This window comes from Gekko japonicus, unplaced genomic scaffold (assembly GCF_001447785.1).
Source record: "Gekko japonicus isolate JY-2015 unplaced genomic scaffold, Gekko_japonicus_V1.1 scaffold153, whole genome shotgun sequence".
NCBI classification, from domain to species: Eukaryota; Metazoa; Chordata; class Lepidosauria; order Squamata; family Gekkonidae; genus Gekko; species Gekko japonicus.
Window position 1 is genome coordinate 1,316,017 of NW_015175360.1, and position 15,730 is coordinate 1,331,746.

The 15,730-nt window shown below is 41.9% G+C and overlaps 1 protein-coding gene across 2 annotated transcripts in view; it reads left to right on the forward strand.

Moving 5' to 3' along the window:
• The window catches only part of TSSC1 (tumor suppressing subtransferable candidate 1), a 93,298-nt gene that overhangs the window by 2,472 nt on the left and 75,096 nt on the right, over positions 1–15,730 (forward strand). For both annotated transcript variants that reach the window (XM_015425367.1, XM_015425366.1), the window contains exon 2: positions 7,708–7,791. In XM_015425367.1, coding sequence (XP_015280853.1) covers positions 7,708–7,791 — 84 coding nt within the window. The remainder of the gene's footprint in view (positions 1–7,707; positions 7,792–15,730) is intronic.

Sequence of the window (15,730 nt, forward strand, 5' to 3'; positions counted from 1 at the left end):
CCTTTAAAAGATTTTGTACCTCATACTAGTTAATTCAGAATAATGATTACTTTTCTATTACATACTGTTTTGGGTTAGGATGCAGGCTTCACTCTGTCATGCATGTTGGACAAATCTTGCCTGCTGGTACCAGAATGGGAATGAAGTAAGAGGACTCCAGTTCTCTGTGTTTTGGGGTGAAATTGTGTCCTTGTAGAATTGAATAGAAATCATGCCCAAGAGGCAGTGATGTGGGTTTTCTGGGGAAATTTTCTGGTGCAAATTTAAATCTTTAAATTATTTTAGCGAAACAAGGCAAATACATCATGTACAAGCACTGGGGTTTGTCCTCCATTTAGCCCATCTAATATGATAGATTTGAAGGGCAATAGCCCTGACAACTACCGCTAAACAGACTTTACATATATGGGGTGGAAATTTTTCCACAGAATACTATAAGAGTATAAAATTGTCCTCACTGCCAGAGGTATGAATGGCACCTTTTGTCACACAAGCTTCTGCAATGTGCATCATATTCTGGGAGTCAGGATGTACCATTATTTTGCCTTGTCCTATAATTGGGGCTGTAAAATGCTTCAAGAATACATAAGGTGGTTTGAGTTATGTGACTGTCATGGCTACAGCCGAGTGTATAGGGGAGCAGTTACTGGGCTTGACCAAAAAAATCACGGAAGATGTTTCTGCATACCGGAAACAGAGGTGGTCTAGCCCGTCAAGCTAAACATTCCAAAAGGAAGTTTAGAAACCCAGAACAGTATAGCCTTGGAGAGGGGAAGAAACAAAGGAGTAACACAATTATATGCCCTCTTATAGGTAAGAAACAGTCTAACTTATATCATTGCATGCAATATGTGGAGACCCAGATGGAGAAGCATCTTGAGAATAGCCAGAATGTCCGGCTTTACAGAACTGAAGATATTGGTTAATGCCCAAAATATATTAACGTGTATCGTAATAACATGAAGCTTGTAAAAACTATTTTTAAATAGGCTTTGTCAAGATAAAACATACCAAGAATGAACAAACAAGTTTTCTATATTTCAAGTAAAGATAATGTATCATGCAAAAAGTTATAAGATAATAACCCAAGGGTGTGAGCCCTTACCAAGAGGGACAGCTAGCTACTGGGTGTGGTCAGATGACGTCTGGGAGTGGGTTAAACTGCTCCAGCTCCATGTGTGTGTTTTTTTAACCTGGAGAATCGCGATCACACTCACCTCCTTGCTCCGGATCGCTGCACAGCCACATTGCTCCCCACCGTCCACACGCTTTGGTGTTGTTTTTTCTTTCTCTCAATTTGGGCATGCGCACAGGCAGCCATCTGTAGAACACCGATTTCCTCTTCAACCCAACTGCTGGAACACTTCCCTTTAAACTTTAAAGGAACACGTCCCTTTAAATGTTTACTGCCGAAAATGGCCTCCCTGAGATCCCGAACTCGTCTAAAGGCTAAAACTGGGCACCATTTAAACATTGTTTTTAATAACCCTGTGGCGGACCTCCGCCTATGCGCACACCGCCAACGCTTTTTAAAAAATGGTGGGCGAAAAGCAGAAGCCTCGGGCAGCTTTCGAGCGGGTAGGGGGTTTAAACCGGAAGTGGCTCGACACCGGAGGAGCGATCACACAGGGGAAAAATGAGGCTGGAACCGGAGAATCAAGAAAACACCACTTGGGGACCTGGTATCAAAATACTCCAGGTTAAAGCAGTTTTGAGCCAGAAGGCAATGGCTGGGGACGGGAGGCAGATGTTGACCGTGTAATCGCGCAGATAAAATCCGTTTCTGAGGCGGGCAATAACGGCCCGTCTGAACACACCCACGGTTAGAAGATGAATTAAAAAATCTGTAAGTATGGAAATCTGAATTGACTAGGAGTTTCTTAAAAGGAACCCCAGGAACCTGCTTATATTGTTCTGGATGACTGGTCAGGCCTGATTCTGATATAGGAAAGCCAGCTAGATGCCTTCGGCTTCTTAAGTGAATGCCTATATCTGAATCTGGCCTGACCACAGTCATCCAGAACACTCCATATGTTGCTTGTTTGGCATAATAGAATTTGTAGGAGAGCTTTGATAACTCGCTTCCAAGGTTATTATATGAAATTGTGATTGGCCTATCTAACTCAGTATTAATTTCTATTCTGACTGGCAATGATTTTCTGATGCAGAAAGAAGTCTTTTCCAGTGCCTGCTTCTTGAGATCCCTCAACTGGAGATGCTAGAAACGGAATCTGGAACCTTCTGTGCATGATAGATCTGTACTACCACTGTGCCGTACCCCACCCCCCCAAACTCTTTTGTTTGAAGATGAACAACTTTAATGTTCTGGAACATCCCGGTACTTTGAGAGCAACCTCCATAATCTTTGTTTTCTGATGTTGCCCATTTGGTGTGCTTTGGCTTTCTTTGTACCAGTTGATATATACTCAGTTCTGACATCTCTGTTGTAGGCATAGTATGGATATATGGTACACAGGGTTCTTTATTGTTGACTTTAAATCCTACCAGCTTGACTTCAGACTGACATTATATAAAAATGAAAGTGTCAAATTAATAAATCTCTCTTCTTCTGACTCCTGGAATAGGAAAAAAGATGAACAGTTTAGTGCCATGTTTAAAATTGCAAGTAAGAAACAGACATCCTAGCAGAAGCTTAAAATGACTTTTTAGGTTAGTATTATATCTTTCTCAAATTAACCGTGTAGAAGTCTAACATTATCTAGTGACTTAGTGCTAGAAAGAAATCAAACATAGATGTTTAAGTCCTTCTGTTTTACATTGGGTCCTCTTAGATCTTTTTCCTTAATAAGTAGTACTTAATTAACTTTATTCTCAAGTTTGTTTTAATGACTATTCCCAGTAACTTTAGGAAATGTTTAGTTCTAGTATTTATATGATGCCATTAAGATTCTTCTTTGATGGCTAAATATATAGTTTAGTCTGTGTTGGAATATTGTATTGGGGGATTAACAGGTTGTAGATTTTGAAGAGCATGGGATAATTTTATTTGCTGACAAGTCACAGCTGGGTTGTAGCAATCCCAGAGGGTTTTCAAGGCAAGAGTCGTCCAAAGGTGGTTTGCCATTGCCTGCTTTCACGTCACAACCCTGGAATTCCTTGGAAGTCTCCTGTCCAAATGCAAGCCGAGGCCAGCCCTGTTTAGCTCTGAGATCTGATGAGACCAGGCTAGCTTGGGCTATCCAGGTCAAGGCAATGGGGTTATATATTAACTTTTCATTTTAAACTTTAGGCTCTCGTTTAGTGCAAGGGTAATACGTCATCAAGGTGTTGCTGTATTTTTAAGTATGTGAAATGCTTTTGAGTATGTTTCTAGGTAGATACTTTTAGTTAAGGTAAATAATAGTTTTGGATTCGAGTCTTGAACATTGATTTCTGAATGCTTGATATGCTCTTGTGTGCTTTGATGTACAAGTTGAGCTAATAGCGTGATGCTCAAGAATCTGCAAGGAAACTAAGTTTGCAATGGTTGGCAACAGACTAGTTAAATTACATCACGTGTCTGCCACTTATCTGACAGTACCAAAGTACTGACAGCACCAAAATATTCCATGGTGTAAAAAATGCCCTTGTAAATGGTAGTCTCCAATTACATCAAAGCGTCTGTGATAGCGAAAGCAAGCATGAGGATTCCTTGCTTCCCAGCTTTGCTGTACTTGGTGCTGTACTTGGTAATCCCTGCCTTAAACTTAAATGACAATTACATTTAAAAACTTGGTTTTACTCATACACTTCTTCTTATATATAGTGATTTCCAAAGCACTTCATCATATAAACAAATGAAAACAGCGATGAAGAGAGGGGGGTGACACTGCCCTTTCAGCAGAGCTGCAATTGTTGAAGAGGGAGGAGAACCAACTTTCCAGTTTCTGCCCTGTTCACTCCAGCTCCCGTAGCCATGCAGCTGTTCCTCCCCAAGGGTCATGTGACTTAGATAATGATTTGGGGCTGAAGGAATGAAAACAATATGGGAAAGCTGTACATTCCGTGGACAGATAGGTGGGTAGCGGTCAGTAGTTCTCAAACTGTGGGGCCCAAAATTGGATCACAACTCTTTTGTAGGTGGTTCACAAGACCAGCGAGGAGTCGGAACAATTTAGAAAGGTGTCTACGGGAGGTTTTGCTTTTGGTTTTGCTTGTGCACAGGGTGAAAAACAGCAATGATATGCCCTATAAACCTCTTGTCAACTGAGTTGACATTCTTGTCCTTAATGTTGGGAGGATAGAAAGTATGGTGTGAATGGGTTCCAGAAAGTACAGTAAGCCTACTAGTGGGTCCCATTTCAAATAGTTGGAGGACCATGGCCTTAAGGACACAGTGCCCTTGCATGGAGAATACCAGCAAGGCTCAATAAAGGCTCCCATCCCAAGTGAACATACTCTTGGTTAGTGTAGCGGGACATTAAGAAGAAGGGGCAGGGGGGGTTGTGTGAGCTTTCCTTCTCCATGCCTTCCAAGGTAGCCATGCCTACTAAGTGGCTGAGTTCAGACTGGCAGTTTGCAGCGGGAGGAGGTGGTGGCAAAAAAGACCCAAAACAAACTGTTCCGGGTTTTCCCGGTCACACTGCACCAATTGATACGGGAGCATACCGTGGAGGAGGCGCAAGGGAGCGTTCATACTGTTGGCCCGCCACTGGTGGAGGCACGGCTGTAAGGCGTGGCTCTCTTTTTGGAAATCTGGACATATGTGTTTATGTGCATAAGTGCATATATGCGCAGAAGTGCACAAGAAAAATGTGGCCTTTGGCATTCACACTTTGTTGGTGCGGGATGGACACTGGATAATCACGTTTTCCAGGGTTTGATACCACTTTCACCTGGTATCTTTTAAACTCGGGAGGAAAGCGTTACAAAACGGGTTGAGTATGGCTGGGGAACGCCGGACAGATGGGCCTGTGTGAACAGCCCCTTTAATCCATTTGTGAAACGTTTCTGAAACGTGCCTATATCGGGCCAAACTGCCAGTCTGAACTCAGCCAGTGTATCTGCAACATTGTCTGATCATAAAGAATGCCTCTGGTTGCAGCAGCATTACCTTTTTGTGCTCTCCAGAACCTTGCTTGTCTGTTGTGGGGTATAATCTGAATAGCCTTGCATCCAAATAAGTTCCACTAAATCTTAAAATATATCTGTGGGATTTGACTAAATAGGATTAGGGGCAGCCTGTTTATCTGTTTGCCAAGAATGTCTACATATCAATGTCTTCACTGTGAAAGGGAAGGTTGATTTATCATATAATCAGAAAACAGAAGGCGCACCTTAGAAATCATCTTCGTTTTATGCATCCATATAAGGCTGAAGAGCTGTAAATCACTCTTTCTGAACTGGAACCATTTCCAAGATTTAAATTGGCCAGTAAAAGTGTTCAGCAGTCTTAATGTAACTTGCTCCGTACACGAGGTGCTTTAAAGTATCCTCTAAATCCGTCCTCTGGGGAAAATAGTAATATGTTAACCAGAACTCAGTTTTAGACAAATACTTGAACATTTTTTTGTTAATTCTTTTGTTATCCTCAAGCTTAGCGGCCATGTATACCTTCACACTTCATGGCGAATGGTACATAGCTTTTGGAAATAAAGCAACCGAACATTATTGAAAAGATGTATTTATTTTTCTACACATACTAACTTTTTCACTGTATATGTGTACATAATTTATGGATGTGTCAACTATTTTAGGATGTATCAAGTGAAAATCCCAATTCTTTACAATTCATTATATTTTCCCCCCAATATACCCATTAGTTTTCCTCTCCAAACAGCTCATCTTAATTTGTCAGGTGTGAGTAACTGTTTTGTGTGTAATTCTACCACCTATTAGTTTATTTATGTAGAAGAAATATATATCACCAGTTTCAAAAGAAGGTTTAAGGAGTTTAATAGTACTTTTAAAAAACCCTGAATAAGTACCAAACAGCCAAAACCCAGCTTAATTGCTAGAATGGGCATCAGTTGTGAAATTAATTGACATCCACTGGAATTATGATTACAGCGTCTGTAAAATTCTATAGCATCTGCAACAAAAAAACCATTCAAAAGGGACTGTTGCACATGTAGCAAGGAAGGGCCTTGGAGTGTGGCCTCAGGCAGGTTCCTTTATCAGCTGCACCTTTCTCAGTAGAGCTGGTTCGGTATTTGAAATGTCTGATGATAAATATTGTTCTTTACAAATATTGTTAAGTATTTTAGAGTCCCCAGGTGAGCAGCACAAGTCAGCTGGTAGAACTAACGGGGGAAACCAGTTGTCCATGTGTCATTTCTTTGTATTTATGAAGTCACATTTTGCTCTGAGGAAAATGTGGTGTAAACAAACAAGTTGCAGATTTTGACAAATGTTACCCATTTTACTTTCCACTGTAAAATGTATACGGGTAGGATCCAGATGTCATCATTCACTCGTAGGAGACACTTCTGTGATCAGAAGGGCAGAAGACTTTTGCTGAATGCCCCCTCTTTCTGTAAATGTCCATGTTGCCCCCATGCTGTTACTTAGGAGCAGCGTGTAGGGGTTGTTGCCTGCCTTGGGAGAGGAGAGGCAAGAAAATTCTCTTCTGTCAAGGGAGCTCTGCTGGCTGTGCTTCAGATCTAATATTATAGCTGCCATCATTTCCAGGAAACCTTTAGATCATCCCTACTGTGTAGGAAATCCACCTAGTTTTATATGTTTTTAGGTCTTGTATTTCTACAATGATTAGATTGGGAGTGCTGTGGACCACATCACATCAGAACTACAGTGAGTGATGTCAAACATGCCACTAAATTTCATCTTCTTATATTCAAAGAAATTGTAGAGGGATAGATAGCCTGGTGAGCTTGCTGCAATAAGAACAATTAAGCTGTGATGCCTTTGAAGGTGGGCAGATGGATTTTAGTATATGTTCTGTTAAGTTGGAGCCTGCTTTTGTCATTTGCATGTATTTTGGCAGGGAGGCTAACCTTAACCACTACACCAAACTGATTAGATTGGGAGTGCTGTGGGCCACATCACATCAGAACTACAGTGAGAGATGTCAAACATGCCACTAAATTTCATCCTCTTATATTCCAAGAAATTGTAGAGGGATAGATAGCCAGGTGAGCTTGCTGCAATAAGAACAATTTGAAGGTGGGCAGATGGATTTTAGTATATGTTCTGTTAAGTTGGAGCCTGCTTTTGTCATTTGCATGTATTTTGGCAGGGAGGCTAACCCTTCATTTTAAAGACTGGAGGGTCCAAGATAATATTTTTTTCACTATTCCAAGACCTGCTGTTCAGAGTTAGGACAGTACTTGCTGTTTGCAAGGGGTTTTTTTGTGTGAAAAATGTACATGGCACATGGCACTGTTTGCTTCTAGCGTTCCCTTTACTTGCTCTTTATGATCATTTGTAGTGTGTAGTTGTACTTATAATCTCTATGTATATTTCCCAAAGGTGAAAGATGGTTGTAATTACAGGAAAAACGGTGTAAGTCTAACACTTGAAGCATGATGCATTTGTGGGCCTATCAAAGTACTTTAGGAAGTAGGAGGGGTAGAGGCATGGGGAAAAAAAACAGAATGATCCTTGTAACAAAGAACTTGCATACAAAAAAAGCCAAAATACAGATGGATTAAATGTCAAAACACTGTTTTTGGTAACTGCTGTCCTGTATGTTCCAAGATACGAAAATGTGTTGGATATGATTGTATTTTTATCATTCTTCCCCCTTAGGCACGAGCTTTAACACCCCAGACCGCAGAAACAGATGCAATACGGTTTTTGGTTGGAACACAGTCTCTTAAATATGATAATCAGGTAAACTTGTATAAAAGCTGTATGAAAATAGAATCAGGGTTTTTTTTCTTAAAGCCTTTAGCAGGGTAATGGTATTTCTTTGCCAAACTGAATCTAAGTTTTAAAAATATTGAGTGGGATCTTGAACATTGTTTAGTTGTAGAGCTGTATCCAGGAAAGAAGAAGGATCTTATCTGTGCTGGTAGCAGCTCATCAGCTAAAGAAGGATCTGTTGCTCTGAGTCAGGAACGTGTGTTAAGCATATGTTACTCTTTATCAGGGATCTTCCATCTTTCCAGTTCCAGGATCCACCTGTAGCCCCCCAAGTAGTGGGGTGGGGGGCCCCTGAGTTGCAAGACCATGATGGGAAGCTACATGCCATCCTACTGTGGAACTGGCGTGCTGTCTGTTTTATTTATGCAGGTGGACTCATATTTAAGGTACATTGAGTCACGTTTACTTCCTGTGCAGTCTCTGTGCTTTTGGAGGATGGGGTGGTCTTTCTGCAGGGGATGCCTGTGCTTGAAGTTGAGCGAGCATGTTGCCGTAATTTTTCGCGGTTTATTCTAACTAAAAAAGTAGCCATGATTGTACTCTGTTCCCTGAATTCTACTCTTCCTTTCTCTTATTCCCTTTTAACCCTTTGTTCACCTTCTTGATCTTTCACTGTTTGCAGTCTTCTCCCAGTTGTTTTCATCTGTTTCCTTTGCTTTGTTTCTTTGCCTTCTTTCCATATAATTGTCCGTCAGTTTGGTAGCCAATGCATTATAAATAATAATAATTATGTATTATTTACTTTGTTTATATCCCACCGTTCTCCCTAGTGGTAACCCAAAGTGGCTTACAACATTTTCCTGCTACCCATTTTATCCCCATAAAACCCTATGACATATGCCAGGCTGTAGATCAATCAGAAAGCTTCCATGGCAGTGTGGGGATTTGAACCCGGGTTTCCCAAATTATTTTCCTATGCTAAATTGTACAACTTGCTGATCACTTATGTCCATGCATAAAATTTTGAATTATTTTCGACGACGGCCTTCTAACAGTTTTTAAGTGGCATGTGTACCTACAGTTTTCTCGGAAAAACCATGATAACAGTGAAAACTAATGAAACAGTATTAATTTTAGACTTGTTCTGGGTTTATTAAATATGGTAGAATTAGTGAACAAAAACGGCCTAAAACTAGACTTGAGGAGGAAAAAATCACAAGAAAAAAATACGTTTATTTTTTACTAGAATTATAAATTCAGGTAAAATCCAAGCAACATTTGACTTACTGCTAGGGATATCATATAATTTTGCCACCATAAGCACCACATGAGCCAGTGTGGTGCAGTAGAGTATTGGCCTAGCTCTGGGAGACCTGGGTTCAATCCCCACATATTTCCCTGAAGCAAGGTAGCTTGAGCCAGTCACACATGCTCAGCTTAGCCTACCTCACAGCGTTGTTGTGAGGATAAAAAAACAAGAAAGGGGAAACCATATATTCTGCTCTGTGCTCCTCAGAGGAAAGATGAGATAATGTACTAGAGAAATTGATGGTATTGGAGACATGGGGCATTGTTAAGAATGGGATCCCACAGCAACTAATAGCTCTCCTCCTTTCAGGTGATACCATTACATTGCTCATATACTCACCCCTTCCTCATATCGTTTTCTAGCAGGGAAGGACATTTGTGTTGTTGCTATGAGTAGAGGGGCTGCTCTCTCTCTCTGGCAGGAAGGAACGTGTGATGGTGCTGATTCTTGGCAGCATCCCTATCTCCCCAACAATGTGTAGAAGCACCCTTATAACAGCTGGCCGGTCAACATACATGAAGAAAGCTCTGTGTGTATGGTTGTGTTGGCGGTAGATTATTATGTGCCTTTAAAATATTCTGTACCATTAAAGCTTGCACAAAGAAGCATAAATCCGACTTTCTCCCAGGACTGCTCAAAACACCCGCAGCGATGGCTTCTTCCCCTTCTCCCCCCCTCCTTCTGTGAACCAGCATTAATAATTGAGGTGCAGGGCACTTGCTAGGGGTGTTAATGAGTTGATGGGGTTAATGGCCATTGGCTGTGCTTGAAGCCATCAGCGCCTGAGTCAGTGATTAAACCCAAGAAGTGTCATGAGCCTCTATTGTTATTGCTTAATTTAGCAGCCCAAATCTCTATATAGGGCAGGTAATGGTGAATTTTTGAATGCTTTTTGGCAGATGGTGGCTTGACGTCAGGGTTGCAGTGCCCAACTAAGTTTCAACTCGCAGGCAGGCGTGGGTGGAATCCCTTACAGGAGTTTGAAGTGATAAACCATGAAGCCCCCCCCATGAAGCCCCCCCCAAACCCTTCCCCTCCTCATTCTGCTCATTAAGCAGCAATATGGAAAACATAGCGGCGGGAAATCTGCAGCCTCTTCTGTTTAAATGTTGGTTGTTAGAGTATTTGTTTGAGTGTTTCAATGAATAATCTTTTATCTGTGGTGAACGAAGAACAATCATTAAAATATTTGTAATCCTGCTTAGAAGAGAGGGGCCTTATTCTTAAAGGGTTGTGATTTCTAAGGAGGGGACATACAGTACCTGCTGAGTTGCTGGCAAATCAAAACATCTCCTTGCAGATTAATTTTTACATTTATCAACTCCTCCTCTCTGTAAACCAACAATGTAAGCCGCCCTCCATACCTTAGAGCAAGGGAGAGATAAAACGTGATCAGCTTAAACTCTTTGGGCAGTCCTCTACTCTTTGCTTCTGTCATTGTCTCTGTTTTATAAATTGTTTACCTGCCCTGGTTTCTGTTCTTAATATGCTCAAAATGCTTCAGTTTTTTTTCCTAACGAAGCTTTCGGCAAGTTTTCTGTGGATTGTAGAACCGATTTCTTTTGGAGCTGTTAAGTGGAGTTCATCTTGGTTTAGGATAGTGACTTAGACTAGTTGCCTTTCAACTCTTTATTTCTTTCATCCTCTTCAAGAAGCTCAGAGTTAATGCACATGACCCTTTTCCTGCTACACTACTGCGTTGACATAATAACTGTGCAAGATAGTGTTTGGGTCTATAGTCACTTGTTGAGTCTGATTGCTGAATGGAGGTTTGAGTTCAGTTATCCCTTGTCTAAGACTTTCTCTAGCCACAACACCTCATCTTACACACTCCGTATTATAAGGAGAAACTGTGATCTGTAGCAAAGGGAAGAAAAGGCACCAGTACATGGCCTTGGGATGCCTCAGCCAATCTTCCAACAATTTTGCCAACCAGGGTAGTTCAGTGTTCTGCCATTTGAACCAATCTTGAAATCAGAGTAGTTAATTGGAGGCACATTTTAGAAATTCCCTCTTGCTCAAAAATAGAAGAGATTGAATTTATACCCCACCATTCACTGCGAGTCTCAAAGCAGCTTACAATCTCCTTTCCCTTCCTCTCCCCACAACAGATCCTCTGTAAGGTAGGGTGGGTCCAAGAGAGCTCTGAGAGAACAGCTCTGAGAGAACTGTGACTCATCCAAGGTCACCCAGCTGGCTTCATGTGGAGGAGGTAGGGGATCAAACCTGGTTCTCCAGATTAGAGTCTGCCGCTCTTTACCACTACACCAAACTGGCTCTAAACATTAATAAGTAATAATAATAAATAACAATAATAATAATAAACATGAGCCTTGTGGCAACTTAAGATCTAACAGAGTTTTAAGTTCTAGCATCCATTTTTATGGATTAGCACCCTCTTCCTTAGATCCATGAGGGTTCTCATTTGGTAGACACATCCTGCATGCACGCACGCACATAAGCAGTAGAGTTTAAGGACCATAAATGCAGGCAATATGTAAAGCTGTGATATAGGGGTGGATCCCACTAGAGGCTTCCTCATATTTCCTATCCCCTTTGGAGTTCTTTCGGTCCCCTGGAAAGTTTATTCCTTATTGTGAGGGGCTGTGTGGGTGGGTGGCTGCAGGAAGAAGGGGGAAGAAAAAGAGTTGTGCTCATGCAAGAGGCAGAAATATTTCCTTCCCTTTCCCCTCCCCATTACAGCTGCCTGCCTTGTGGAGCCACACGTGAGTCCCTTAATCCTAGGAATAAATTCTCCAGGGGGGAGAGCAGGGCAGATCCCAGACTGTCAGCATCTTATGCTGGCAGTTCATGGGATCCAAGTCAATATTATATAAAATCCAGAGGTCCTCAGGCAAAGTACAAAGATTACATCACAGGTGTCTAATTCATTTGTTACAAGGACCGGATTTGACATAAATGTCTCTTTGTCGGGCCTGGCCATGTGTGCCATAAAACATAATGCTAGGTACTGGAGCTAGAAACTGTATAAAGGACAGCAGCTGGTAAGCTCCGAGGTTGGTGTGTCCTCACTGCAAGGTCCCCTGGGGTGGGAGGGGGGTGCAGAGGAAAGCCCACAGAGGCAGCAGTGCAATGCTGGGCAGATGCTCCCACAATGCTTGACTGCTGTATGTGTGGTTGTTCTGCTGTGCTAAAGCCGTAATAGAGTGACTCTGCCCCATCCCCTCCAGCACTCCCTCCCTTGCATCAGTTGCTCATGGGCCGCATAAGAGCCCTGGACGGGCCGAATCCAGCCCCTGGGTCTTATGTTTGACACCTCTGTTACACATAGTTGTAGGGTCAAAGTTTTCCATAGCCCAATCTGTACCAGGGAAGAAGACTTCTCATAGGATAAGCAGCTTTTCATGGTTCTCACTATGCATAAGGCTTCATGTACTCCAGAAACTCCAGGGGAGTTCCAACAACAAGCTCCCATTCAACTGCCCTCGTGGGACTAGCAGATCAGAAAATCCTTGAGTGAACAGAGTTCCCTCTAAGCTATGCTAGGGGGTGCTGGCGCACAAAATTTTAGCTCCAGCTCATAGATTTTAAGCTTTTGCTCACACTAAGGCATTGGAAACAATGAAGGATGGGAGCACCTCTTTCTGGGGCCCATAGAATTGGACCCCCATGTCCGGTCTTTTTGACACTTGAGGGTTTTGGGTTTTTTTTTAGGAGAGGCACAGCAGCTATGCTGAAAGTATGGTGCCTCTGCCTCAAAAAACAGCCCCCCCTGCAGAGCCCCAGATACCCCCAAATTGAATCACCATTATAGTCTATGGGGCCCATTGACTATAATGGTCCCCACAGACTATAATGGAGAAGGAAAAAATTGTGAGTTTTTTTGCACAACCCTATTATAATTTTGGGTATGATTTGTAAGCTGTCTTGAGCCACCAGAAAAGTGTGATATAAATATCTTAATAAATAAGTAGTTTTGGCATGTTGATGACATTTAAGCAACTTCCTGTTTGTTAGGTTAGGCAGGGATCTGACAGTGATTGTTCCACCTCTATTATACTTGACCTATAATTTGTCATGTTTCACTAAAACCCCCAAAAGTAGACTGCAAGATTCTCTCCCCCCCTCCCCGTGCTGGTATGTTTTCTAAGGCTCTGCACAGGGCGACAGTCCGAGACCAGGTCTACAATATAGTGGACTAGGGCAGGTAGACCTGTTCGCTGGGAGGCAGGTAGACCTGTTCTCTGGTGTACCCCCATAGAGGACAACATTTTCTGTAATGAAAACTGACTTGTTTCTGTTTTCTCTTATAAAGTTTGACCTATTCTTAAAATATAGTTCAAATATAGTTTAAAAGAATTCATTTTGAGATTTTTGAAAGTTATGGAAATAATCTAAAAAACTAATTTAGGTGATAGTCAAAAATAGACTCGCTCACAACTTTAATGCTACTAGCTTTTTCACTCTCGAGGTAGAACTTTTGCTCACAACACTGTGGAGCTTAGAGGGAACGTTGTGTGAACCTGTCCTCTTCCAAAATCTCACTCAGGATCCCAGGAACAGGAAAGGTAGAGGACTATGTAGTTGAAGCCTGATCCAGGCAAGAGGAGTACATGCGTGGTAGCTTCGGGCCTCTCATACTCCTGCCTCTCTCAGGGGGAAGGTGCAGCTCTTTAGATCTTGATAGGATACAGTCCTTCAGTTAAGCCCCCAGCCTTTGCTTGTTCACCATCTCCTAATAACCAGCTTGTGCTTTAGTCTGTATTATACCTTATTGCTAAGATCCAGCTCTCCAGGCACTGCATGCCTGTTGTGGAGATCCCTAGCCCTCCACTTCCTGCCTTGAGTATTGGACCATGCCCTGCTTATTCTTGCCTGCCTGCTTGCCTTTGAGCCTTGTTGGCAGTTTGGTAGATACTGACTGGGACAAGTACTGATTGGGCCGGAACATAATTTGCTTAGTTTTGCTAAGGTGATAAACAGAGGCAGGGGAATCCATTGGTCTTTGTTCAGGCCTCAGTAGATGCATCCAAGTATTTGTAAGTATTATTTATTTTTTTTAAGTTGTTTATAGTCCGCCTTTCTCATTGAGACTCAGGGCAGATTACACAATGTTAAGTCAATGCGATCAACAGGACGAGACATCTAATAAGCAATGTAATATGACTAGGGTTACAAGAAGCTCAAAACAAAGTGTAAGTATTAGACACGTAATACCGTTTTCTGCATTATTTTAACATATCATAAGTCGAAAATGATGCAGCGATACCAAGATAATATGTATTACACAAAGTTTTATAGTCCACAGTCCTGTTCCCTTTATTAAAATGTTCTTGAACCATTCCATTACTATGTATGTATATGCCATGAGGTCACACAGTGGGCTTATGGCAACCCCAGTAAGGGGCTTTCAAGTCAAGCGAGAAGCAGAGGTGGTTTGCCATTGCCTTCCTCTGCAGTCTTCCTTGGGGGCTCCCATCCAAGTTCCAACACCTGCTTTGTTTCTGAGATCTGATGAGATCAGGCTATACTGTGCTGCCTTCCCTCCCAATTGTAATATAGCCCTTGAAATATCTTCTTGCCGGTTCCTGAATATTGCTTTTTTCCTACTGTTAGATTTGTGTCCCTTATTGTTTTTCATGGTCACTGTTCCTTGAAGTGGGTGGTCCCAAGTGGCTGATGTTTCTGCTTCCTGCAGTATGGCTGGCTAAGTAGATATGGAGGTGTAGTTGGCATCTGGGTTTGTTGCAGGGTCTGGTTCTTGAGCTATTGTGACTGGTCTCTGCAGTTTTCTTGGTTATGTCTGAATGGTAAGTAATTATATCAGCATCTAATGGCCTTTGGACCTTGCTGTGTACAATTTCTTTTTTTGCTTGTATGTGTGTTCTGAAATCCATCTAATTCTCTTTATGATTCACCCCCCCCATGCCCACCTTGTAAGTGCTTGTGTTTTAGTAGATTGCTCAATGAGGAGTCTCTGTTTTATGTGACCTCAGGAGTTAGCTTAACAGATAGGAGCTAAGAGCATACCAAAGTGTTCACCTTAATGTGTTTTGAGAGGCCAATATGAGGTGGTGAAATAAAAGGGCAAATCTCTGAACAAAATTTGTGTGAATTCAGAAGCAGGTGCCAAAAATGCCTGTGGGCATGCTATAGAGAGAATTTTACCTTAAGAAATGAAAGATTTGACTTTTTTCCCTCCTGTAAGATGTTGCTGACCAACCTAAGAAAGCTCAATCGTGACACCTCATTCTCATTTCACCTTTAACGCTATCCACATCCCCACACCCACAAGGGTACAGAAAATGATAATAAGAAGAAAATCCTCTGGAAAATATGACATGAGGTATTTAATAACACTTGTCCTTAGAGCCTGATGTGGTTCTGAATCATCACACCGGGGAGAAGAAAGCAGCAATGTCTGATTTTGAGGGACCTGAGATAGGGCAGAAGGCTCTTTTGCTTTATATGCTGAATGACCCTCTTTATATGGTCGGTAGGGGCATATAATACATGTTGGTAGAGCAAATTGAATTTTGATTTGTAGCTCACCTTTAGGGAATCAATTTCACTGCCAAGGAGACTACTTCATAATTTCAACACGAGGCTCCCCATTTTTAGAGAAGGCTGGAAGCATATAGATGAAGCAGCCAGCCTGTGCAGTCGGCTCTGCAGTGTTTCAGCAAAGGCTTTGTT